The 27,351-nt window shown below is 38.4% G+C and overlaps 1 protein-coding gene across 1 annotated transcript in view; it reads left to right on the top strand.

Moving 5' to 3' along the window:
• The first annotated feature begins 3,833 nt into the window (after positions 1-3,833).
• The window catches only part of RORB (RAR related orphan receptor B), a 181,317-nt gene continuing 157,799 nt past the window's right edge, over positions 3,834-27,351 (top strand). The window contains exon 1 of the mRNA XM_065878359.1: positions 3,834-4,199. Within this exon, the coding sequence (XP_065734431.1) occupies positions 4,193-4,199 (7 nt within the window). The 5' untranslated portion in view covers positions 3,834-4,192. The remainder of the gene's footprint in view (positions 4,200-27,351) is intronic.

Raw genomic sequence — 27,351 nt, forward strand, 5'->3', positions numbered from 1 at the left:
TCAGGACAACTTTCAGCCTAGTAGAAAAGTCTGTATACTTGAGCATCTTTACCAGTCTTTCATTCAGTCTTTTCTCAGATTCCTTCAGCAACAGGGAACTCAGTACTTCAACTTTTCCATTTTTAATAGGTTCAAACGTTAAAAATTCTTATATTTTTCTGGCTTTTCCAACATTTAAAGGCAGCTTTATACCTCTCTTTCAACTTTCACAGCCACACAGCTTCCCTAAACTGGGCTAAAAACACCCAATCTTTAAGTCATTCTAAATGTAATATCAGTGTTGCCAATATCCCCCCAAGATTCAGAGTTATTTAAAAGAGTTTTGGAACTTCCCTGGTGGTCCAGTGGTAAAGAATCCGCTTTACAATGCAGGGGATGCGGCTTCTATCCCTTGTCAGAGAACTAAAATCCCACATGCCGCGGGGGAACTAAGCCTTCACGCCACAATTCCTGAGCTCACGCCTCAACTAGAGAGCCCACGCGCCCTGGAGCCCGCGTGCCACAACTAGAGAAGAGAAAACCTGCACGGCACAACTAGAGAGAAGCCTGCATGCCACAGCTAAGACCCGATGCAGCCAAAAATAAATAAATAATAAACCTTTAAAAAAACAAAAGTAAAATAGTCTCTATATATAGACTGACCAGCTCAGAGTATAATGAACCATTCCTTCCTATTTTGTTCCAAGCATTTTAGGATTGAAATAGTGTAATCCTAAATGCCACGGTCACCCTAAGTGGTTGGCTCATATTAAACCTTTGGGTCTGTCAGGATATTTCTCGTCATTGTTACTCCATGGGCATACAGCCTAACCTTAGGGGTAGTGATATGTGGGGAAAGCAGGTAAGCAGGCAAGCCTGAGTGAAACTATATCAATTCTTGAGACTGAATACAGTCTATGTGACTTACTGATTATCATTTAAACTTATCAAAATTTAGCTGTCAACTAAGAACATCCTTCAGGCCCAGAGCCAAAAGCAGAGTTTCAAGCTTATAGGAAACCAGACAGTTCCGTAATTATTCAAATAAAATTACTGACACTGAGCTTCACGTGATCAAGGATATTATATTAATATATTATTATTATGCCACTTGAAATATGGATATTTGCTGGCAGATGGGTTACAGAAACATAAGATTATAGATAAGTATTTCGTGACTTCTTGAAAAATGCTGATTTCTTTAATTTAAATCCTGAATATTTATTTTACATAAATAGGTTCCATTCAGTTGAAATAATTTGAAAGTTAATAGAAACACTCAAGACTAGGTTTTTTAATTTTTAGGAAGATCCAAAATGTCCCAGATCACCACATTATAACCGATGATCAACATTTATTCCATTCTAAAATAGATACTTTGCACGACCATATATGTAATATACATACAGTTTTGAAAAAATAATGTAACATAATTGTCTTTATTTCAAATTAACAGTTTTTTCAAAAGTGTTCAGGAGAGATTAATAAATATGTGATATAGTTCTAAGCAAAAGTATGCTTGGTTAAACCCACAAAGCAAAGGATATATAAAAATATGTAGAAGGAGAAAAAAGTACTTTTAATATATATTTTGACTATCTTTTAAAATAATTACAGATATAATAGCAGTAAAAGGAAATTTCAGTGTTCAGTAAATGTTTAGAAATTTAGGACTTGATGAAAGAGTTAAAATTCTTGAACTTTGAAATTCCTCTTTAATGAGACATAGAAATCTAAAATAATGACAGCAATAATAATTATAATGTTTACAAAGGCTTTGGAATTTTCAATATTCCTGTGTCTCTGCTTGAAACACATAAAATTAAAATGATGTAGTCACAATTTGTTTCTTGACTATTTTATATTCAGTTATTTTTAATGAAGCAACTAAATTAGGCATAACTTAGTTCAGCTTTAATGTAGTTATGAATATATTTTACTTGATTAAAATGATAAAACTAGGGAGGCTTAAATATTATCTTAAAAGGTTAACTACTGTGTCAATTACAAAATCTAGGGGAAAGATATTTATAAGGGAATAACTATTCTGAAAAGTAACTTCCTTTTGTTCATTTCATTTCATTAAAGACTCAATCAACTTTCACTCTTAATACTAAAATTTTCCTAAATTACACATTGGCTTGCAAATGGAAGTGCATACAGCAAGGCTAAGTCAATTTAACACTAGTGAAGATTCAGAAAGTAATCCATTTTTATTTAATCGGGGTTGGGGGGGACTACTTGGCAGCGTAGGGTGATCTAATTAAATAATTGCCAATTCTACATTGCACTTTGTGTTACATGACGTAATATAAATAAATACCAGTAAAAATCAAATTATTCAGGTATCTAAACAATGATGAGGCCTGCTCTGCCAACAGGTATGCTATAGAGTAGAAGCCTCAATGCCTTAAGACTGAGTAGATTAGGCAAAATTTTTCACCTCTCTGTCTGTTAGGGTGACCAGTTAAAGTATTTACAAAGTTCCCTATGGGAAGTAAATGTGATCATCTATGTAGTATGTCCAATGAGAGGAGGAAACTTGAAAAGGAACAGTTTTGATGTATGCATTAGATTTTTAATCACAATACAAATAAACGGTCATAGATGACAGTTTTCACCTCAGGAACACAATAACTACCTACGTTTAAGTGCCAGACCCCTCTAAATAGACAAATGTCTTCTAGTAGCAACCAGAATAAACAGTTCCTCCCCGCTAAAGCCCTGAAACTTACTTCATCAATAGCACCACACAATCATACCTTGTAGCCTCAGCCAGCCCTTTACCTTGCATCACTAAGGTAGCCACACTGCCATTGGGGCTGTTATCACTGGGTCGTATGGCCCAACGCCAGTTTATTAGCAACTCCAAATGTTGATAAAATCAATTTCTTCGATAAAAGAAAGCATTAAAACTTTGTAAAATAATTTTTAAAAGCAAAAGAGATCTCATTGTTTTGTTTATTTTGTTTTTAGGACTGGGGCAGGAAGCATCTAAAAGATGGTTTTAAAGGAAGAGGACGGCTACTCGCATGGGACGGCATTTTAGTTGTGCTCAAAGTGATGAAAGTTGATTTGCATTATTCTGCCACTAAAACTGAAGCGTCCCGCCCGGGGAAAGCCCCGCCAGCCGCGCGAAGTTCTCCGAAAATGGACTCTGCGGAGAGCTGACATAAATTCACAACTAACTATTCGGGGCCCGCAGGTTTTGCGAGAGAGGGAAGCAACCAGGGACCCGGAGAGCCCCGCGTCCCTCCCTTCCAAGGACTCGTCAGTGCCCCCTCCCTCCTCCTGGAATGGGAAGTGAATGTCACCTGCAGATCTGCCCGACTCTATCGGTCCCTCTCCTCCTCCTCCGCCCAGTTCGGACAGTCTCTAATGCCCAGTTCCAGCCCCGGCCGCCTTCGGCTCCAGTGTCCTAATCCCCCGCCCTTCGCCTTCAAGCCTGTCCCCCGTGGTCCCAGCCCCTCCAAGAACTGCCAGGCGCTGATTGGCGGCGGCGCTGACAGGAGGCGGGGCCTGGAAGTCCCAGCCAAACCCGCCCTCACGTATAAGCCCCTTCTCGGCTCTCTCTCTCCATCTCTCTCCTCTCTCTTTCTCCCTCGCTCCCTTCCTCCCTGTAACTGAACAGTGAAAATTCACATTGTGGAGCCGCTAACAGGCACAGATGTCATGTGAAAACGCACATGCTCTGCCATCCACACCGCCTTTCTTCCTCTTCTTTCTGTTTCCTTTTTTTCCCCTTGCTCCTTCTCCCTCTTCTTTGTAACTAACAAAACCACCACCAACTCCTCCTCCTGCTGCTGCCCTTCCTCCTCCTCCTCAGTCCAAGTGATCACAAAAGAAACCTTCTGAGCCGGAGGCGGTGGCATTTTTAAAAAGCAAGTACATTGGAGAGAAAGAAAAACAAAAGCAAAACAAAACCCAGGCACCAGCCAGCCAGCACATTTTTTTCACCCCTCCTGAAAACAAACAAACAACCAAACAACCATCAAAACAGTCACCACCACCATCATCAAAACTGTTAACATAGCAGCGGCGGCAGCAAACATCACCCTCCGGCCACGGCGTCCACCTAAAGGGATGGTTTTCTCGGCAGAGCAGCTCTTCGCCGACTACCTTCCTCACTCGTGCTGAGCGGGATTTTTGGGCTCTCCGGGGTTCGGGCTGGGAGCAGCTTCATGACTACGCGGAGCGGGAGAGCGGCTACACCATGCGAGGTAAGCGAGCCCGCAGGCACCGTGTCTCCCCGGTCCGGCCAACTCCAGCCAGATGGGCGATGGGGGAGGGGAGCGCACCCAGCCGAAGAGGAAAGAGGTTGGCGGGGCGCAGTTACTGAGTTCGTGTTCGCAGTTGGGCTGCAAATGGCCTGGGCGTAGAAAGTTGTGGGAAGGTGTTGATGCCTCTCAGGAGTTCTGGAGGGACACGGGAGGGCGCTTTTTGGAGAGGGGGACGACGCTAGTTGCTTCTTCCCAGTCCTTGAGTTGTACTGTACCATTTTGGGGTGTCACTCTCGGGTGCGGATGCGAACGCCGGTTGGAGGGAGAGCCGGGAGAAGTATGCCTCTGGCTAGAAGCGCAGGGCGCGCGGCGGTCGCCAGCCCGGGTTAGGCGCGCGGGGCTCACGGGCAGGCGGCCAGGCGGGTACACACACTCTTCAGGTTACGAGGCCCACCGGCGTCCAGGTCAGCGGACAGTGTCCCTTCGTGGGAGTGGTAGGCAGAGGGGACGGTGTCGTGGGACTAGACACAGATTCCGGGTTCGTCCCCTGCGCGCGTACCTCGCGCCGGAGCTGCGCCCTGGCCAGGTCCGCGTGCCCGAGCCCGCGCGGCCCAGGGACGAGCGCCACCCTGAAAAAGTTGTGCGGAGAAAGTTCCAGAGGATAAAAGCCCGCGCTACCCGCGGCGGGGAAGGCTCCTTTGTCAAAGGGCCGCTGCGGGAGGTAGTACTGGGTGAACCTTCGGGCCAGGACCCCCAGCGGCGACTGCGGTGGCAGGTCTCCTGGGCTAACTGGCGGCGGTGGGGTGACGCGCCGGGGACAGGGGCAACACACTTGTTCCGGCTGCACTTTGGGTTGCCCGGGCGGATGGCCTGGCCCGCTTTAGGGAATCACTTGATCCGTCTCCTCCCCTGCGGTGCCAGGACCTTCACATTTCCTGCGCGCTGTGCCCAGAGCCGCTTTCCTCCACTGTCTGCTTGGCCACAACTTCACTCTTCTCTCGGAGAGCGGGCCGGGTGCCCGCGTGCCATGGGGATAAGTGCGAGCCTCGGAGCACCCGCCGCCTCACACTCCCCAGTGTTTCTTTCTAGCCATTCTGCGTTTCTTGCGGTGGAGCGGGGGCGGGGGCTCTCCTCTCCTCCTCCTCTGTCCCTCTGGGTCCTGGCAACAGAAAGGTGGAAACGGCCAGCTCCGGACCTTCCTACATCCCCGAGCCCGCGTGACAGGTGGACTGGCCAAGAAGAACTTGGGAGAGTTGGGCTGCAAACACTCATCGCCTTCCACTCGGCTGTGTTCACCTCCCATCCACATTCCCAGTACCTCTTGAGGAGCGTCGGGATGGGGTATCGGGCATGTTCCCCCTGCTCCGCTCGAAGTGAATCCCGAGCCTGGACGCTAGAGCAGAGACTGGGTTAGCCAGCTAGGCGCTGGGACGTGGCAAGAAAGGGAAGGGGGAAGAGGAACAGAGAGGCCGTCCATGGAGGTGGGTGGGAGGGAGGTAGCTGAAGCTAAGGGACAGAGACGTCCTGGTGAAATGGTCTTGATTGACCCGCATACTGGTAGTGGGGGCCCCGTGAGTGCGAGCTGGTTCCAGTTTAGTGTCCCGATTGGGGGATTGGTCACATGCTCCACTGCCCAGATTCTTTCAGGAAACTATACTTGGGTAATTGGCGAGTGCAGAACCTTTAAGTTAAGGACGCCCTAGTCTTTGTTTTTGTTTTTCTGTCCCGTCTCACCACCATCCTCTCTCCTTTCAGTTTCCCTTGCTCCTCTCTGGGGTAGCCAGTTCGTCCAACTCCTACTTCTCCCTTTCCAATCAATATTCCTCCCGTGGCTGAGTTCTTATGTTCTGAAGGTCTGAAACCATGCGCCACGTCAGTTCCAACCCGGCACTAGGGCCTGGGGCCAAAAGCCACTCACTCTCCCCTTAAATTGTAGAAAACAGACGAGTGTGGGACAAGAGTGGGTTGTAGCTTGATCGCACTGCTCCTGAAGGAGCAGTTTGCCAGCGACAGTCCAGATTCGCCAAGGCGCCCACTTCGGGGACTCGAGAAGCTTGACGCCAGGTGCTGCCTCTTACCTTGAGAAAGAAATGGAAGCTTACTTCCCCCCCCCCGCCCCCGCCCCGCCAACTCACCCCACAGCCCCAGAGGGTTCTAACTTAAGACAGCCTTCAGGGGGCCCGGGGGAACGCTCTGGAGAAAAATCAACCTTAAAAGGTGGTGGAGTCCTCTCTACCTCCTGGGCTCTCCGTTCTTGACCCTTTACTGTCCCTCCTCTGCCATCTCTGCGCGTTTCCTACAGACCGTGCCCTTCCGCGTCATCAGAGGTGATTGTATAAGGATGGAGAAAAGGTCCAGGCTACTCAGACGTCTTATGAGAGTCAGGGGTTGAACTTGAGTGTGAACTTGAGAAGTGAGAGCGGAAACGAATCAACTTTCTCTTGTGCCTGGGCTACTAAGCAGTCTATATCGGGGGAGGGGGCAGTTTTTGAACTCAGCTTTACAGTGCGCCCACTCCCTTTCCCCCTACACCACACACGCGCGCACGCACACACGCGCGCGCACACAAACACGTCCCCCATCCCCGGGTGGTCCCAGTCTGTTATTCAGCCTCGGCTCCACGGTTTGCATTTGGCAACTCTACTGGGTCAGGGCACTTGGCACAATGCAAAGTTGGTCCAGGATCGAGTGGTCGCCCTGGGGACCAACACAGTAAACCCACCCCCGACCGCCGGCCTCCACCCCGCCCCCGCCAGGTCTGGGATAGTTATGAGACTTTATCCCGAGGGAAGCTCTGGGGTGAGAAAGGGGTTAAGAGGCTCTGATCCTTAGGTCATTGTCCTACCCCACGGCTGCACTGAGTCGGTCCCCAGCGCTACGGCTTAGTCGGGGCTGGCCTGGGGCGGAGAAGGGTGTATTTGGTGGCGCACAAAGCCTTTCACCCTTTGTCTGCTACAGAGTACCTACCACATGAGGTCTAGAGATGCTACTTCGTAGATTGCATTATTGAAAAGGATAACTTATGAATGCGGGAGGACTTTTAATTGGATCCGTCCATAGGTGAGAAACAAGTGAGCCGAGGTGTGGATTTCATGACTCCTTCCTGGGAAGCCTGCTAGCTGTTTATTACACAGGAGCACCGAAATGGTCGGATTTTTCACCCTGCCTCCGCAGAAAACCCTGCTTCCAAAAACAGGGGCACAGATGTCGTCGCAATCAATAGGTGATTGTGGCTCCGGCGGATTAGAAATCTGGTTTTATCCTTGCTGTAAACAAGGAGGGGCTTGGCTTTTCTAAAGTCCGGTTTTCATCTATTATTTTCAGGTAGTTAATTTTTATGAACTGCTAACTTTAGAAAAGAAGCGGCTTGCTCTCAGAGGTATGGCAACCCTTGGGAAGTCTGGAGCTCTGAACGTCCTGATGGCCAGGCCTTTAAATTTCCTGAACCTGTTCTCAATCTTAATTTCTTCCAAAAATTCCAATTAAATATTTCTAACCAACATTCCACCTCCCACAACTAAAAAACATTTGTGGAAGGACCTCTCTGTCAGTAGTCATTAGTAATTGTTCATTAAGTAAGTATCAGTAAGCTGTCTTTATAATCCAAGAAAAGTAAACATTCAAACAATTCAAAGAAAAATCCTAAAGCTATATTTCAAGTATTGTTGAAAAAATATATAGCCAGAAAATTGTTTTTCTTAGGTGGTTACATCTTGGGACTCTCTCCTCCCCCATGCTCAACATCTTGAGTGAATTTGTAACAAGTATTTTAACACAGAAGGGCGTGACATCCTGGACTTCCGGTATACATATTAGTACCATTAAGGCTTTTAACTTTTCTATATTTTCAGATCATCAGGAATTGGGAAACCAGGATGGAAATAGAAAGGGAGAACTTTGAGCAGCAGGCTTCATAAACATGGGGGATACAAGATTAAAACTCCTTTGTAGCGTTCATTTAAAACTCACAAGTCCTGGATTTTCCATCAGCAGCAGTATAATTTGCTGTACTGTTTAGAAAAATCTTAAAGGATTTCTTGCATCATTATTAAAGAGGTTTATGTGAAGTTTAACTTTAACATAACTAACACATTTATTTTATATTCAATCAAAAGAAATGTCCACATTTAGTTAATTTGGTAACAATTTGTTAGACACTAAACTATTTACAACCATAAAAGCAACTATTCATGTGTGTATGCAATACAAATACACTGTATTTTAAATGTACATGTTTCATACTCATGAAGCCTAATTTTACAGCAGCAAAAATTTTCCAGCATGAAGAAAATATTAAGTTTCAGGGTTGGTCTTCGTGAACATGGCATTCCAGCTGTGTAACAATTCCTACTTTTTGTTCCCCCCTAAAAGTAGCATATGCAGAATTGTCACTAGGATTTTTAAATGATTCAATACAGGCAGTTTTCCTAGATAAAAAGACAAGTAAAACTTTTTTTCAGCTTTATGTAGTTTTTATACTTTTTGATACAATAGTGTTAAGAAGTAAAAGTGTGAATCACAAGGCATTAACTAGATTTTTTTCACTGCTATGAATAACATACCTCTTATTTAAAGTACATATTATAGCATTCAATTAATAGAGTTAAAAATATTCTAGTAAATTATTAAATTTTAAAATTCTTTATATGAGGGTCTGCCGGTGTTCTGCAAATTTGTAAATAAAGTGAGGTTTTAAACTGTGAACAGTAATATTAGTGCCACTGTACCTTGGAGAAATCTAAGCCTTACAGGTATATGAAGATATAGGAAAATTAATGCCAAAGTTAAAACCATCAAATTTTAGCCCGATTAAAACATATCAAAAATTATGAACACATACGTTATTAGTGCAAATTTATTAGTGATTGAGATGACTTAAATTATATATATTTTTATCATTCTAGTATTATGATGAGAATTTCTTAAGACTAAATCGTTTCTGTGTCTCTTCCATAAAGACAAAAACAGGCCTTAAATTATATTGCCATTAATTTTATGTAATTGACATTAACAAAGTATTTTATTGTGATGTTAAAATATACAGAAAAGTAAATATTAGGAATGGAAATTTTGCTTAATAATTAATATAAGGTTTTTAAAATTCTAGATATAGTTTTATTATTCCAACCATTCTTACATAAAGAACAGAAATTAAGTAGACAAATGAAATAAATCTTTTGTAATGTAATGCATAATGACCTTTGATAAAATGAGCACTCTACACATAAAGTATTATTTCTGTAACGTTGTAATCATCTTCCAATTACAGCTTCGTGCAAATATTTATCTTACTTTGACTAGAATCTGTGACTTAACAGAATCCCTAGCAGATAATAGCAGTCTTTGGAGGCGTCTGTTGATACACACTGATACACAATATGTATATGTATGTGCCTATAACCACCCACTCAGAGAAGAAGAATGAATATGTGAGAGAGAAAATCATTCTTATCTTTGCTTTCTCAATCCACACTTCCAAATTCAAACATATATAGAGAAACAGAAGCAACTTTCCAGAGCCTTCAAAAAGAATAAATGAATACATGTGGTACGTTAGTCACATTAAAACAAACAAACAAAAAACTCTTAATATTTATAAATAATCTACACAAAACTCCATTATACTACCTAATGATAATTAGAGGGAAAAGGAATCAAAGAATTTAGGACTGCCAAGTAAATAAAATATTCCCTCTCAAATTAGGCAACAAATTCATAGATAACAAGGCTTATGCCATGAATTTGAAGGATGTCTCCTTTGTAGCAAAAGACAAAGGGAGCATAGAGGAATAAATATTGATTGAACTAATCATCTGATGAATAGAAATGAGATTTACCAGTGCGCCAATATAATAGGCTATGTTAACTAGTTCTTTCATAGCGCATATGCTGCCCTTTCAACCCCTGACCCCATCCATTTCAGTTCTTAATGAGGGAAACCACAGGTGTTATAACGGCATTTATAGAGAATCAAGCTAAATATAATAACCATGTGGTTAACTAATGGCAGTGGGGAGTGGGTTCTTATGAAAGGAAATATTGAGATCGTAGCGTCACAAACAAAATTATTATGCATTGCAAAGCACTTAGAATTTTGGCTTCCTCTCTTCACCTTTAAAATTATGTGGCCATCAATATTTCAAGTCCTAGATTTGTTGTCTGCAACAAATAATAAGTGCGATTTCATTAATGGTTATCTGGGGAGTTAAAAATAATATTCAAAGTATATTTTATCTACATTGTGTAATATCTTGCATAGCAAGCATTTAAAACATTTAAAAATAACTCTTTAAAGGCATAGTGTTTTCTACTAAATGTAATATGCATTTTTCTTGGTTAGTCCTTATTTTATAACTATTAGAAATAGAATTTACTTTATGATAATTATTACAACGTTATGGTAAACTTTGTTTTAAAATTCAATTGGGATGTTCTTGGCTTAGGCATGTTCCTACAGAGGTCAAAATAAACATGTTACCTTTGCCAAAACATGAACCTAAAAACTCGTTCAAAAACCTGTTCTTATAAAAGAACATAGGTAATTTGCTTTGACTTAAGCGTGTTCACCTCTGCATGTGAAATTTTATTAACTGGGTGGGTATGCTGACTTTGTAAATGACTTAACTAAAAAGGGTATTTATTGGTGTCATTTTTTGTGTGTGATTAGTTTTCATATCATGTGGCCCTGGGTTATATTTCTCAAATTCAGAGGAATTACAGACATCAGCAAAAAAAAAAAAAAAAAAGACAGAGGTGGGGACAAATAATCTGGTTGATTACCGAATTATGTTTTTTGTTACTAGCCTGCTTATTGCTTTGTACTCATGTAAACCCAATATCCTGGTACCGTGGGACATATGAAAGATTTGGAATGCTTAAAGAAAACTTACATAGATTTTTATTTCATAGTAAAGCTTTTTTCCCAGTGAATGTTGTGACAAGTCAATTTTAAATTATATTTTTAAAAATTTTCATATGACTGTCCAATAAACCGTCCTTCTTTAAAGACTGTTACACCATTACCTGCATTTTATTAGGATTATATTGTAATCATGGGACAGTAGCAGATATACAGTATTTTAATATTGACTTAGAAGTACAGAAGGTCCTCGCTGAATTTGGGCACCAAGTTATCCTTTAAAAAAGAAACAGCAAAAGCTTTTTTAAAAGGCCTTGGCATTTTTAATCATTACTTAGCATGGAATAAATGAGTATTACTGGCTGCAATAAAAAGTAGAATATTATTTTATTTTAATCTTCTGACTAGTTTTTTTAAATATCATTTTTAAATACAAATTTCTCTCCCTATTTGGAACCAGCCAAGCTTGATTCTCCCCTGTTCTGAAAACTTTGTCAACCTCATTGATCATCTCATTTCTAGGAGTCCAAATTAAGATATCCTCTCAAGAATGGGAACAAGACCATCTTCCTGAATATTTCAATTTTCAGTTTTAATTTTAAAAGGGACAGACACAAAGATATACTAAGTATATACTAAGTATATATCTAGTATATACAGCCACGTATATACTAATAGAAATGTATGTGACTCACATTCATTTATCCATGATTTATTGAGCATCTAGTCAAAGTGAGGCGCAAAACTGAGCCCTAAGGATGCCCAAGTTGATAAAACATTAGACAACTGGTGAGGTCAAAGCTATGATCAAAGTGAGAGCAGAACAGAATACAGTAGGGATGCTATCAGAACATCAGAGTAGCTCTCACAGGGGAAGTGATGTTTGAGATGGGCCTCTAAGGATGCATAGAAATCTGTCTTTTGGTTAATTTATTCATCATAAATGAGATTTATTAAATTATTGTTTCTTGTATTTCACACTTGCCTTTTATAGTAGGTGCTAGGTGAAATTTAGTTTATGGAAGTAGAACTGTTCCAAAAAGATCATATCCTGATGTAGAATAACTAGTAGCATTGTTCCCAAATCAAACTTTACTAGTAAAATAATTTACAAGTGACAATTTAAAAAAGAAAACTCTAAAGTAACTCTTAAATTACAAAAAGAAAATGTACAGAATTAGACAAATATCAGAGTGGGGAAGAATGTAACTTGCAAAAAATGAATCACTAGGAAAAAAATACAATGTTCTTATACATTTGTTTTTATAAGAGAAATTCTTATCTTTGTAAAATAAGGAATAAGGACATGGCTGATATATATTGAGCTTCATTTTCTTTAACATTTAAGGCATTACCTGAAAATAGTGATATCTACTCTAGAGAGTATCTTAGATTACTAGATATCAGGAAGAATAAAATCCATTGAAGTAATAGGGCATGTCGGCAGTATCTGAGGGCAATAGTGATATTCCTCAAACTTTTCCATTTCAAGAACTTGGATGTAAGATTGAACTCTGAAAATTAAACTATAAAATCAACAGATAATAGTCTTGCTGACTTTTGAGTTATTCTCTCCCTTAAGCATATTTAAAGATGGAGAAATCCTGGACTCCTAGGCAGTAACAGAAATGTGAGTGTGAGAAACAACTATTGGCCATGTCCGTCCTAGCACTGTCTATCTATAGGTAGATCGCTGATGAAGCTTAAAAAAGTATCTACTGCAATTCACAAGTAGGCTCTTCACTTTGAAGTGATAATTTGACTTTCTGGTCTTATACATTAGCTCTTGTGAGCTTAGTTAACTTGAATCCTCGTACTAAGGTCTAATCTACTCTGAAACTCTGGTGAGATCAAGTTTCTGAGCCTACAAAACTGAAAACCGGACCCTAGACTGGGGAGAATTCACAAAGGTGAATGTCACCATTTGAGACTTCCAGGCAGCCAAATTGCCACTCTTGATCATAACCCTCCGCATTAGCATAAACCTCATCGTCAAATTTCTACACAGTGGGCAAGACCACATAGTCATACATTTTCAGTCTTGAAAAATAGATACTTTTTTAAAGTACAGATTATCAATTGGAATTTATTAGACTAAGGAATGGTACTTTTTTGTTGTTGCAACATATCCTGACAACATAATGGCTACTGTACTTAATCTATTTACTTCATGGAACTGGAAGAATTCAAGAAGTGGCTGACTGACCCCATTTTTTGAGGCTTTTCCAAAAAGGTGAAAGGTTGGAAGAGAGGGCACAGAACGGCCCCTCTAACTTTTAGGAGCTTTGACTGAACAGTTATTAAATAAGGCAAGTGGTTTTCTGGATACTCCCTCCCTCGCTTCTTTTTTTTTTTATATTTAAAATATTTTAATTTATCTGTACCGTTATATTTAGACATCACAATACAGTACTCAGCTTCAGACCGAGTTAGGTTATCAGGTTAAACTGAAAAGTATACTTGTTGACAGTGCTTTCTATTTCAAAAGGTGAATATAATACAAAACAAAAGAAAAACAAAACTAAGATTAGTATCAAGTAGAAGTATGAAATGGGAGTAATTTTTCTGAAAAATGGCATTGAAATGATATTACAATCTGTGATTCCATTCCTAACTCTGGAATAAAATCTGGCCTGTCATGTGATGGGTCACACCGTTTATCTGAGCTTAAAAACAAATTTCTGTAAGTTTAGGTGGTAATAAAAGGACAGTTGTGTAAAAGGACAGTGATATGATCAGATTGGTCAGAAACTGCAGTTAGTTAAAACACAAAAATCAACATCAAGAAAAAGCAGCCTTTAGAGAACTCTGAAAACCAAGAACATTTTAGCTTATATCTGCCTCCCTCACTTCTTACTGTGGTTCCTCTGGTGCTCATCTCTGGCATCGTATGTTATATGACAGTGGACACATATACCCACTTCATGTTATGCCTGGGCCAGTGTGCTTTTCTTGGTGGTAAATATAGATTGAACCTTTGGAGAACAGTAGTTTACTTGAATGCCATATGTAATATGAATCTAGATTTTTTTACTCTGGCTTTTATGGAAATATGTTTATTAAGTAAACACTAAACCACTATTTGATCTTTCCCTTAAAAAGGCTATTTAAAGACTGTCTTGTTAAATAGGATCAGAATGTGTTCTTGCCTATAATTGATTCTGAGGATATGAAATTCAAACAGTAGCACTATTTTTATTTGCCTGAATAGTGAAATGAAAATAATTGAAACTATTTATCAAACCACATTTAAAATATGTTTAATTTCACGTGTCCAAGGAATGGATCGCACAAGTGCTTCATATGGGTTCCGTAACACTGGATTAGCATAAAAACCCATATTCCAAGTTGCCCAAGTAAAAGTTTCATTATAGAGCTTGAGCCAGAATGAACACTCCAGTCATAGTTTACCATCCAGCAGCTGCTGGCTGCTAGATTCCAGAATCAAACAGTAATGTGCAAGCTTAAAGAACTCAGGCATGTTCAGTTTCTAATGAGTGATTGGCTATCCTTATCATTGTTGGGTCAAATAATAAAATTATTACATACAGCATTTCCTGTTAACTTGTACATAAGTTGTTCCTGGCACAAAGCAAAGGGATTAGACTTTTTTTCTTTTTAAGAAGAAACCTTGTTCCAAATTTCCACAGTTGTTGAATATGAGCAAATGCCACACAGTCTGATTTGAAAAGAGGAACATTTGTTCAGGAAAAATACATCGTATCATTAAGGTGCAGTGCTTCTTGATAATAATTGTTTTAATATTTTGGATAAATTCATTTAGAAATTTTTAGGGTCCTATACTATTCATCAGTTTGCTCTAAAATTAAATTTAAAACAAATGGCCCAATATTCTGGTTTTTTTCTTTTAAATCCTGACTACTTTTAAAAGGCAATCCTAAGCACTTTCACCCTTGCATGTATATTTTCATTCCTGTTATCTGAAAAAAAAAAAAAAAAGCTAAGTACCAAAGGAACAGGGCTTTTGGAGTATCTTTCCAAAGACAGCTCAGAAATATCAATAATAAGAATGCTAATAAGGTAGCCTTAATACCCTTCCAATTGTGTTTTTGTTTTATTTTGTTCTGTTAACTTAATATCACTAAAAGTCATTTCTGGTTGCCACCCGTGTCACAATAAATTAAAGTTTATTTGATTGGTTTTAGAAAGTGTTGTTTTGTATTGAAATAAATTAATTCTGAAATTTTTTCCACCGAAATTTCATTAATGATTTCTGAAAGGTTACCTAACATGGTTGACATGAGTGTTGATTTAGAGTCAGAGATAGACTTTCTTTTATCATAATACAATGACCAAAAAGTAAAAGAAAATATGACAGAGTTTTGGTGACACTCCCAATAGTGGATCAGGTTTAAATGTGATTCAACAAATCCTGATTATTGAGTACTTACAATGTATAAGAAGCAATGCCCTCTGAGATAACAGTCTCAGGCACAACAAAAGTGGTTTTCTTACAAAATTCCTAAAGAATTCCTTAGATAATCTTTGTTTCATTTGAATTTCTGAAATGTCCAGTGTTGCTTATACCCCTTTTTCTAAATGTGAAAATATATGATTTGTCCATAATTATTTGTTAAAAGAAGTTGAGACCAGAGTTTGACTTCAATCAAGGGCTTTTGACTCTGAGTCCAGTTCTATTTTCATTACTCTGTGCTTTCTCTCTTAGGCTGTGCTGTACTATTTTTTACCATCCCTGTACGCACAGCAGACATCACTCATCAATTATGGCATTAATACTTGCTAAGTCCAGATGCAACTTGTACTACCATTTGACCAGTATTGGCCCTCAAGATAAAACTTGGTACCCAAACTCTCATGAGTGTTTTGGCCATATAAAGAATACATATTAATATAGTAAAACTATATATTTCATCCAATCACAGGATCCTCTTGGACAAGCCGTAGTTCTCCACAGTTTTCACTCCTAAAATAATGATCATGACATTTACCAATCTCAGGAAAAATTAAAATAAGTATTATGGAAACATCTACAGATTCTGAATGGAAACTGTCCAGTAAAAATAATAGCAAAGTCAAAGTATATATAGTAAAAATTTTTGTGAACATAATTACTGCCTTGAAGATTCTGAAATTTAATTTCATAAATTTAAATTTATGAAATTTAAATTTCATAAATTGACAGAGATTTCATATTTTTAGTGAAATTACATATTTATAGATGTTTCCTCCACTAAGATCCTAACCTAGCTGCCTCTAATTTAATGAAAGAAACAACTTTATGGGTAGCTCTAAAGACTGTTTATGTCTAAATATGAAATTCCTCTTTATTCAGTAATCAAAATGCACTTGCCTAATAGTTTGTTAATTCACTCATTTGTCCCTCAGCTTGTCAGTTCTCTCCTCTGGTTTTTATGTTTGTTAAGAGGAGGGTTATTGGGCTTCCCTGGGGCGCAGTGGTTGAGAGTCCGCCTGCCGATGCAGGGGACACGGGTTCGTGCCCCCATCCTGGAGGATCCCACATGCCCCGGCTCTGCAACGGGAGAGGCCACAACAGTGAGAGGCCCACATACCGCAAAAAAAAAAAAAAGAGGAGGGTTATCTATCTTTGGCCATAAGCATTTCAAACACAGTAATGGGTTGAATAGCCAAGCATACCACTATTTATCTGAGTTTAATTAATTTTGTCTGATTGATTGGCTGGAATTGAAAGTCTCAGCAGCACACCATTTATATCAAAGCCCTGTTATCATCCTATCCAACTCTGTCTTGTACAAGCATAAAATATTTTCTTAAGGAAAAAACCTTGACAACATTAAGAGAGTGCCATGTGTAATTGTGCCCAGCAATATAAAGAAAAAAAAAATTAAATTTGACATTCATTCTGAATAAATGTAGAGTTCTGCTCCTCTGCAACAATATTGCAATTTAATGTGTTTTGCATTTTGGCTGAAACATAGTATCCCTTACATTGAGCTATCATTTATATGATTAATTTTTATGCTTTCACATTAAGCTCATTCACATTTCTTTAAAAGCATATTTATTAGTCCACTGTTACTGATTTTTCAGACCTCTTTTGTGTAAGCTGTGCTGTACAAACATAGCTTGAAACATCAACCCTACCCTGCCGTTTATTCTCCGGGACTCAAATTGATCTTATTATATAATGGTCCTGATTCCCACAACTCGACTAAATTTGACCACAGATACTATTAGAAAGAAAATGGACTGCATCAGAGTCTGCGCTGGGTTGTCTTCATCTTGCATCTAGTATCTAGTATGTTTGATAACATCACACTGGAAAAAACTGTAGGCTTATCTCAAGTGATTCTCTTTGTTTTACCTCATGTAAAATACTTTCTGTGCTTGCTCTTTTAGAAATAGTGGAATATTTCTCTATACTCATTAGTTCTGTCAGTCTTTGCACTGTAACTGCTCTTAAGGAATATTCTGAAAACATTTTTAAAGGGAATTCTGTAAACCTGGGAGGAGCTGACAGATGCAGTCTCATCTCTTTATAAATGTAATCGCAGGTAAAATTTATAATACTGTCTTGCCTGTGTTGAGTGCGCTATAGTTCTCAGCGAGTTTCTGTAGATACCGTCTGGGTGATGCACAAAGCATCTTGTGAGATAATGCAGGACAGGTATAAATAAGAATGTGCCCTGGTAGCTAAGCCAAAGAAAATCCAAAACAGAGTGCTTTTTTAACAGTTTAAAAATGCAGTTTCAACATCTTAAAAACAGCCCCACAAAACATAAACAATTGTTTTATAAAAAGAAGAAATATAAGTGGCTAACAAACAATTGGAAAGAAAGAGCTCAACTTCACTTATTAAAGAATTAAAACAATATTAGTGGCATCTTCACCTGTCAAATTGTAGAGGGTGTGATGAATTGGACACCCTCTTATTCTATAGTGGGTGTTTATATTGGTACAGTCATTGAGCCTAAACCCTTAAAATGATCATACTCTTTGGCCCAGTAATTCACTTTCTGGGAATTTTCCCAAAGGAAATAAAGTGTCAAAATAATTTATTCCTAAAGTCTTGTACCTAAAGATTTGTTATAGCCTCATTATGATATTTTCAACAATATAGGGAAACTTCTGTTGTAATGCTCTTTACCAGCACACTTTCATTTAGTATGTACTTATTCTTATACTAGTATGTAGTCACCGTGTTTAATATACTTCACTAGTATTAAATGTTTGTATGTATTCGACAATGTGTTTTAGGTTCTAGGGATAAAATGGTGAGCAAGAAAGACATCATCCCTGATATCACTGAACCTAAATACAAATAAAAAGTTAAAATGCAAAATTGTATATACTATGTGATCCAAATCATATAAAATGCACAAAAAAGAAATTAAAGCAAGTGTATAAAAATGTCCAAAGTTACCTTTCGATATTAAGTTATCAGGTAATTATTTTCTTATTGCTTTTTCTGGACTTTCAAAAACTTCCACACATTCTCTGTAGATTAGTCTGTAGATAAGTGTCACAGTGAATGCTCAATTACTCTGGCATAGCAGTAAGGCTGTCCTTTATCTACGAGTCATTGTATTTTAGCTCATGCATTTGCCTGAGGTCAGCTCGTATGATAATAGGGTTAAGGTTGAAAGTTTAATGGCTCACTGAGAAAATTAGCTTATTTAATACTTGTACAACTATTCACTCATTCATCACCAGACATTTATCAAGGGCCTATTATGCACCAGGCACTCTCCTAAGTGTTGAAGATACAAGGGTGATTAGAATTCAGTCCCTTCATCTGAAGAGCTTAGAGTCTAGTCTTCTTGAAAGCCATATGCTGTAATTTACAATAAGTACTGGAAATAATAATATGCAGTTAAAAACCTTTCTCCATCATTGGGAAACAAAGGGTTCTGCCTTATTAAATTCTTAAAAAGAATAGTATAACATTGCTTTTTTTGTCTCTGAAGGCTCATATTAATGTGAGAGATATATTACTTTAAATGTTGAAGGAAAGATCAGGATACTCATATTGAAAAATTAATCAACTTGCCTTATTTTACCTTCATTAAACTAACCCATATTTATCTCCTGACAACACTGGTGAGCTTTGTAATCCCTAGAGATGTTAAAGAACACCAACATAAATATACTCAAGTCTCAAAATATAAGCGCTGGAGGATGAATTCATACCTACTGGTGGGGCTGTGGGAAGATTTTTAAAATATTCCTATGTTCTGAGATAGACGAAGAATCTCCATTTGCCTTTAAGACTGTTGGGAACTCATTGGTACTTGTAGGGCAGAATTCAAGTATGATATACCCTGCTAAGGTAGTCTCATTTCATGTGTACTCATCCCCCTGGGTCAGTGGTTCAAAACAGGTGGAAATTTTGCCCCCAGGAGATATTTGGCTGTTTTTCGTTGTCACAATTGAAGAGGTGCTACTGGCCTCCAGTAGGTAAAGGTCAGGAACGCTGCTAAACATTCTACAATGTACTGGACAGCTCCCCAAAACAAAGAATTATTCTGCCAAAATGTCCATAGAGCTGATTGAGAAACACATGAAGGCTTTCTAACTGGAATCACTTTACAGATCCTCAGTTTTCCTACTGTATCCTCTGAGAAAGCTGGCTCTTCTTTTCCTCCTCTGCTTTCACAGTGATCTCACTTCCATTCCACAAAAGGAAGACTGAGCTCTCACTCATTTCAAATTGTATTATGTGCATGGTTCCCAAGATGGCAAAACTTGCATTGCACTACAACAAAGGAACAATTCGAAAGTTTGATTTTGATGCTGAGAAAATGAATAATTCTAATGAAAGGGCAAAACATCTTTTTACAAGTCAGGTAGTTTCTACTTCTTTACTTCCAACAAAATTGAAGGAAGACTTAACTAAATTGTCAGTTATAGATCATTAAAGATAGTTTTTGATGATAGAATGCTATGTGATTTGAGGCATAGATTTCAGGAGTTTAAATAAGTGATTAAACTGCTTTGGCAATATTTTTTCCACTTCCACCTACATATTTATGTGAATACGTTTTCAACACCTATTTCTAGAAACAAAAATAGGAATAGAAGTGATTCTAAACCCCATTACATTCTAGTAGTAAATAATAGACAAGCATAATTACCAGAAATAATTGGAAGGGAAAAAAAGCCTCATCTGGCTTATTAAGAGATGAATTTCCTTTAAATATTTAATTTTATGTTTAGTAAATATAAAATTTGTAATATAATTGTGTAATTTTTATTGACTGTGATTTAGCGACAATGATAACAATAAATCAATCCAGAAGGAAAGTTAAAACTCAGAACTTGTGTTCATAGAGGAAAAATGTGAAATTTAAACATATATATATTTTGTGTGTGTGTGTGTTGTTGTTGTTACAGAGGAGTATTATCAGGTGATTAATAAAACACTTTCAAGTATGAAAATTTTGACATTAGAATAAAATTCTATGGGGAGAGTGAAATGAAAGTGTGAATTTAAGAAGAAAAATATATATTGAAAAATTTCTAGGAAGAGCTTATTTATGATTTTCTTTTCAAATGTATGATACAGATATCAAAACATTTTGAGATTTATTAGATTCCATTAATATATTTAAAGAGCAATTCATCAGTTTCATTTTAAAATATAAAATCTAAAATGACTCAGAAATTACATCCCTTGCAGTGATATAGTATGTACTATATAGTCTACTTTTATAGTAATTCTAGGGTGAAGGGGAATGCTCCAGACCCTATGATTCCTAGTCTATGGTGCTCTGCCATGCTTTTTTTCAGGTCCATATTAACCTGGTATCATAATTGCTTAGGAACTTCATTAGATTGAGTACCTAGGCAACAACTATTTCAAACTCTAAGACGAACCAAGAACAATAACCTGTTCTCCATTAACTTTTTCTTAAATAACTAGGCACAATCATATCTGAGAGTCTTTGGACAGTAACCAACTATTTATTCCACCCAAGTTTCTGAAGTGCCAGTTTTCTGTAGAAGTTCTGGATGACCACTAACCTCAAAATCAATGACCATGAGATAGAAAGAATACCCTATTCAAAAAAGAGGTACTTCAGTGCATTCTACTAGACCAGGGGTCTGAAAAGTTTTTCTTTAAAGCCCCAGATAGTAAATATTTTAGACTTTATGGCCCACACAATCTCTGTCACAACTATTCATCTTTGACATTGAGGCACAAAAGCAGCCATAGTCAGTATATAAATGGATGATCGTGGCTGTGTTCCAATGAAGCTTTATTTACAAAAACAGGTGGTGGGCTAGATTTTCGTGGACAGTTGTTTTGCTGACCCCAACTCTGGACTCAAGTCCCTGAGGACAGGATCCATGTCTTATTGAACTTAGTATTCCCATCACCCAGCACAAAATCTGACATCCAATAAATGTTGATTAAATGAGTGAAAGTATTCAAGCCTTAAGGAGATAATAGTATATTAAAAATATGCTGAAATACAATGCAGTACCAGGCAGCTTGGCCACATTTTAATAGAATGAGTCTGTAGTACATTATTTATACACATTGCCAAATTGAATCATCAATTAATATTTAAGTATAACACCTTATATATTTATTTTCTCTATATTTTAACCCCTTGATGTCAGGCATCTTTGAATCCCCAACTCCAAACTCAATAATTTATCCATGAATAACAGGTAATTGAAACTTCAAATTAATTATGGATGAGGAAAGGTAACTCAAAAAATGACCAATTAACTAACTGATAAACCAATATGTTGCATATCTAGTATATTCTGAGAATTATGTAATTGTTGGAGGCAATCCAATGAAGAAAGTGTATTTATTTAAAAAATAAATACTATGTAGCACTTATTATGTGTCATGTTCCTGTCTAATTCCTAACAAATATTAACTTAGTTAATCCTCACAGCAACTTTATAATAAAATAGTGTTTATTATTTGGTTCTTTTGATAGGTGAGGAAACTGAGCTATAGAAAGGCTAAGTATTTGCCCAAGTCACACATCTAGTAAATGGCAAAACTGAGATTCAGACCCAAGCGGGCTACCTCCTGAGCCTGTGTTCTTAACCACTGCAAAATGCTGTCTCTTTTCTTGAGAAGTGAACCCCTGAGGTTTCAAAAGGGCAGATGTGAGTTGTTAACTAAGAATACAACAGTATGGCATTGCCAAAGGACCCCTGTAACAGGTGAAAGCCAGATGAGTTCAGAAGTGAGGTCAGTGTTACAGTGATTAGGATGAACTTTATGGGAAGTCACTGAACAGAACCTTCAAATTGCATAGAATTTTATCAGTAAGTAATCACAAGAAGCTTTTCCAGTATAAGGACAGAGTAGACTAAAGCTTGGGGATAGACTTGTAAGGCACAAATTGTGTGTGTCTACCACCCCAAATGAAACAGTGTAAGAGAAGAAACTAACATTTACTCTACTCTCACTATGTGTCAGATGCTGCCTTAGGTCCTTGACCTCACAGGGTGCAATTTACAATCCCAGGCATTAAAGTGGGACAATCAGGTTCCAGTCCAACCTCTACTACTTACTGTGTGGCCTTGGGCAAGTTACTTAACTTCTCTGAGCCTCACATTATTTTGTAAGATGAAGATGAATACCTACCTCTTGGGGTTATTGTAAGGGTTGAATTACATAAGTTAACATCATAAAGTACTTAGCATAGTGCCTTGGTATTTAGTCCTCATTGAGTGGTTTATTATTATCTTGAATTTTTATTGTCACCAAAATAGTGAAGTGCTGTTATGTCTATTTTGCAAATGAGAAAGCTGAGGCTCAGAGAATCTCAGATCAACATCTATAGAATATGTATAATTTTTCAAGTACAGCAGGCTTCCCAGAGAGTTTCCATTAGGAAGTAGAGATTTGGTTAGATAGAGGAAAGAATTGAGAGATGCTGAAATACCAAGTGAAGAGTTTTGTTGTACTAAGATGAGTTGAGAATGTTGCGGATCCATGTTTAAACATTTGGAAAACCCAAGTCTGTGACGAATCCTTGTTTCAAATGTATCTTTTGATGATTCAGGGGTCACTGGAGAAAAAGAGAAGTCAAGCAAAAAGCAGAGAGGCTGTCTGGAGACTTGGTCTGGCATATGCCAGGGTCAGCAGGCTTAGCTAACATCTCAGTTTCCCCCCTAAAACCTGCCTTATAGTCAGTTTCCTCACTCTCACCTAAGAGGTCCTAATACACCTGGTGAACATGATTTCAAAACATTAACTGAGCACAGCATTGCATCCAGTTGCAGAGAAGAAACTCAAAGATTGTTATGATGGTTTGATGGGGTTTTTTCCTTATGTTTATCTATATTTGTTTAGCACGATCTCATTGAAAAACTTAGACACAACAATTACCAGATACAAACTGCAATGTTTCCCCACATACCATCTTACTGAATGTTATTATATCTATGGTGCTTTTTTCATAGCTGTGGAGGGTTGATCTGTTCTTGGGGGGCTTTATGAAGGAGCTCACCACTTTTTAAATGGGAGCAGTCCAATATTTTGTTATATTTAACACGCAACCTTTAAAGATCCCACCAAGTATCTAAAATTGTTGGATCTTTCCTCTTCTTCCCAGTAAAAATTGTGCTTTCCATTAGAAAAAAACTCCTGAAAAATTGCATCTGAATCTACTTTCAAATACATGCCTGCAAAATGTATGTACAATCTTAAAAAAATAAAAAACTCAAATTCTCCATTATTTCATCTTAAAACAAATGAATGCTTGTACTCATCATTTCGTTTTTAAGATTCCCATTAGGGGAGTCATAATTTCAGTGATGTTTTCTGCCATACTGGAAGTTACTGACATCAAGAGATCTAAATTGTGAAACTTATGTAACTTGTACTATACTCAGCCCAACATCTTATGGTCTAATTAAATACAAACTGAGTCAGTTGGCAGAAAAGTACCGTGTTATGGTACAGATATTAGCACCTTGTTAGCAGTCCAAAACCTGCTTTTTCAGGCAGAACTTATTTCTGAATGCAAGGTTTTATACATACATATATAGATATAGATATAAGCTGTAATGTTTGAAAGGCATTTGATGAACTTACATTTGAATCCGGAAAAAAAGTATTTTCTTTCTGGACATTTTTAATTGCAAAAAAAAGCTAGCCTAGTACTCATAAAAACAGTGGGCAGTTTCCAAACCATTATTTTAAGATACGTGATTGTGTAACATGTATTATAAGTATGTTATAAGGCTCATGTTCCCCTGGCATTTATCTATATTTCTTCTTCATCGTCATCATCATAGCTAATTCTTATTGATCCTTTACTATGTGCCAGGAACTGTTGTGAGCACTTTATACTAATTACCTCACTTGCTCATCAGAATAAGTCCTTGAAATTAGTAGTAGTTTTTAATCCTCATTTCACAGATGAAGAAAATAGAGCATAGAAAGGTTAAATAACAAGGTCACCCAGTTAGCACCTGGAAGAGTGGGATTTGAATCCAGGTTTTAACAGCTGTGCTCTCCCTTCTCCCCCTCCCTCACTTATGGCCACAGGATGCTGCAAGCTGATTTCCTTCTCTTTGTCTGTCTTGTCTGTCTCAGAGGCCCTTCCTAGGGTGCACAACCTTCAGATGCCCCCCTGACCCTAGCCAACCCAAAGCGAGGTGAATGGTCTGGGGAAGTGATCTGGTTCATCTTCCTCTTACACAGTATCAAAACGTCTCTCCTCAGCACCATTACCAGAACATTGGGAATGAGAGGATGATCGTTCAAAATCACTTGAAAACATGTCTTTCTACTGTAAACATGCATTTTTTAAATGGCCACCAATAATCATACACCGCACCTAGCCGTGAAGCAACCTGTCTTAATTTGAGAACGTATGGCTCACACCCACGTGCAAGCAGTATCCAACACAATGACAATTTGCTCTTTCACAAAAGACAGCCTATCTTCTGGGGATTCAGTGCAAAGAGTTCTAGAATTTATCCAGGAGGCAGTTTGCTGCCCCTGACTGTGCACCCTTGGTAAGTCACTTCTTGGGCCCTGCCTCCTCATGTCTAAATAAGAGTGTCTCCAGGGTCCCTCCAGCTTTTAAAATCCATGGATAATACCTTGTTACATTGTTATCATTGTTGGTTCTCAGTTGTTTTATTTCTTGAGGGATCAGGGGCTTTTATAGATTAAGTAACCTTCCCTAAACCAAACACATATGAGGTATGCATGCTGGGATTCCACTTCAGGACCATGTGATCCAGAATCCTGAATTGGGATGTTCTTTGTGATTCTGAAATCCAACAGATCTGTCTCCTACCCTATGCCTGGTCTCCAGCTAATTAGAATTATAGTGAATTTTTACATGGTCCCATATCTTACACTGTACCAGTAATAACAATATTCAGCATGGTAAGGGTCACAAATAACAAAAGAAGAGTCTGATTGCTCTTGAAGTCTATTATAAGGTGTATACCACTGAGAAATTTAGCCTCAAGAACACTGGTATCCTGGTAAATGAGTTTACCAAATCCTTTTCTAAGAATAGGTTTTCATAGGGATTTAAGGAAAGACCTCAAGGGCCTGAAAACTTGAATGATCTCTCCATCCCCTCTAGATGGAGTCAAGATGGGGTGAGCACAGAAAAGTTGTGCTGAATTAAGATAAATATCCTACCTACTGCACAGTTTTGCTGAGGGCTAGTTGGAGTGTGTGCATGTGCGTGTGTGTGTGTGTGTGCACGCATGCGGGAAGTATTTAGAGAAGTCAGGGTGGGTAGCTTGTGTGGGAGACGGGGGAATTCAATGAAGGGAGATACTTTAGCCTTTCCTTCAAGTACATCTCCCTCCTGAGTACATTTACTTCCATCACAATGGACTAGAAGAGATCCTTGCTTAGTGGTGCAGAACCCTTGAGACCTAATTTAGCTTTTATAGAAAATTCAAAAAGAGAGAGACGGCACAAGAGCAAGAGAACAGAACAAAGATATGAGTTTGTACAGGGAATATTGATACTTCTGGACTGCCTCTGTAACTCTTTTAAAAGAAATTTTCTAAGTAAATGCTGACTTAGACTTTTCTGTTCGTGGAAAGCCTGAGAGCCTCCCGTGGAACAGTGTGCTGCCCGAATCATCTTTACGATTCCCCACAGTCCGCCGTCTCGGAAGCTCGGCTTCATTGGTTTCTGTGCTGTGAAGGTCAGCAAACATTTTGGAAAAGTAAATTTTCCTTTTTAATTTTTTAAATGTGTCCTCACAGGGATGCCCAGAAATAGGAAAGTTACATAAATGCAAATTAAAAACATGCCCGACAAGCTGTGCCTGTTTGTCCCGTTGATCATTTTTTGATTCACGTTTCTCAGAAATTTCCAAAAGCATCATCACATCCTTTGTTAACTACATATCAATTAAAATACCTCTGAGACGCAGGTACAATAGCACCCTACTTATTATCCTTCAACAGCGAAAGGCCTACTTATTATTAACTGCCACACATAGCACACAGAGACTTAGAAAGAGGGAGAGAGGGGAAAAAAAGCCTGCCCTTAAGCATTTCACAGAAGATGAAGAAAGACATTTTTTCCAATGCTGTAGAAAAAAAAAAGTCAGCCGCTTAACCAGGCAATCAGTGGGAGGATCAGACCAGAACCTAGACATTGTTATTCCTTCTCATCCACTACAGCCACAGCGTCTAATAAATTGTCGTTCACAAGCACTTTTGCTGCATAAACATAAAGTTATTAGTGCAAAGAGCCCAAATTACTTTTGTGGATGGCTGTAGCAGTGTAGTACTGGAAGGCAGACTGATTTTAAAAAGAAAAAGAAAAATTGTAAACATTGAGCTTTGAAATTAAGAGTCTTTCTGCCCTACTTATTTTCCCAGTCAACTGGGATTATTTTTCTGCCCCTCTGAGTCTCAATTTCCTCACCTGTCCAATAGAAGACTGAGACCTACTCAGTCTTCTATTGGATTGGATTAGGAACAAGAATTAAATGAGTCAATAAATATCAAATCTAGCAGGTACTTAATTAGCAGTATTATTATTATCTGACAGACAGCAATCATACACAATATTTGCACTTTAAAAAGTTGGTCCTAACTAGCTACATTCCATTTAATACGTTGCTCATATTTCTAGGGCTGGCTTGCTTTTCTGCATACTATGAACCTCTCTGTTCTGTTGATCTTGCGTCTTGTCTGATGACAAGCTAAAGCATGATCACTGACCCTAGAGTCTTTCACATTCTTTAGTCTATATACTAACTATAGCACCACACCATTTAGGCTTGTTGTATATGAATACAAAATATATGGTAAATTCTGTGTTTTAACAGCTTAATTAACCAGGTTGAGGTGTTAAATGAA

This window comes from Phocoena phocoena, chromosome 6 (assembly GCF_963924675.1).
Source record: "Phocoena phocoena chromosome 6, mPhoPho1.1, whole genome shotgun sequence".
NCBI classification, from domain to species: Eukaryota; Metazoa; Chordata; class Mammalia; order Artiodactyla; family Phocoenidae; genus Phocoena; species Phocoena phocoena.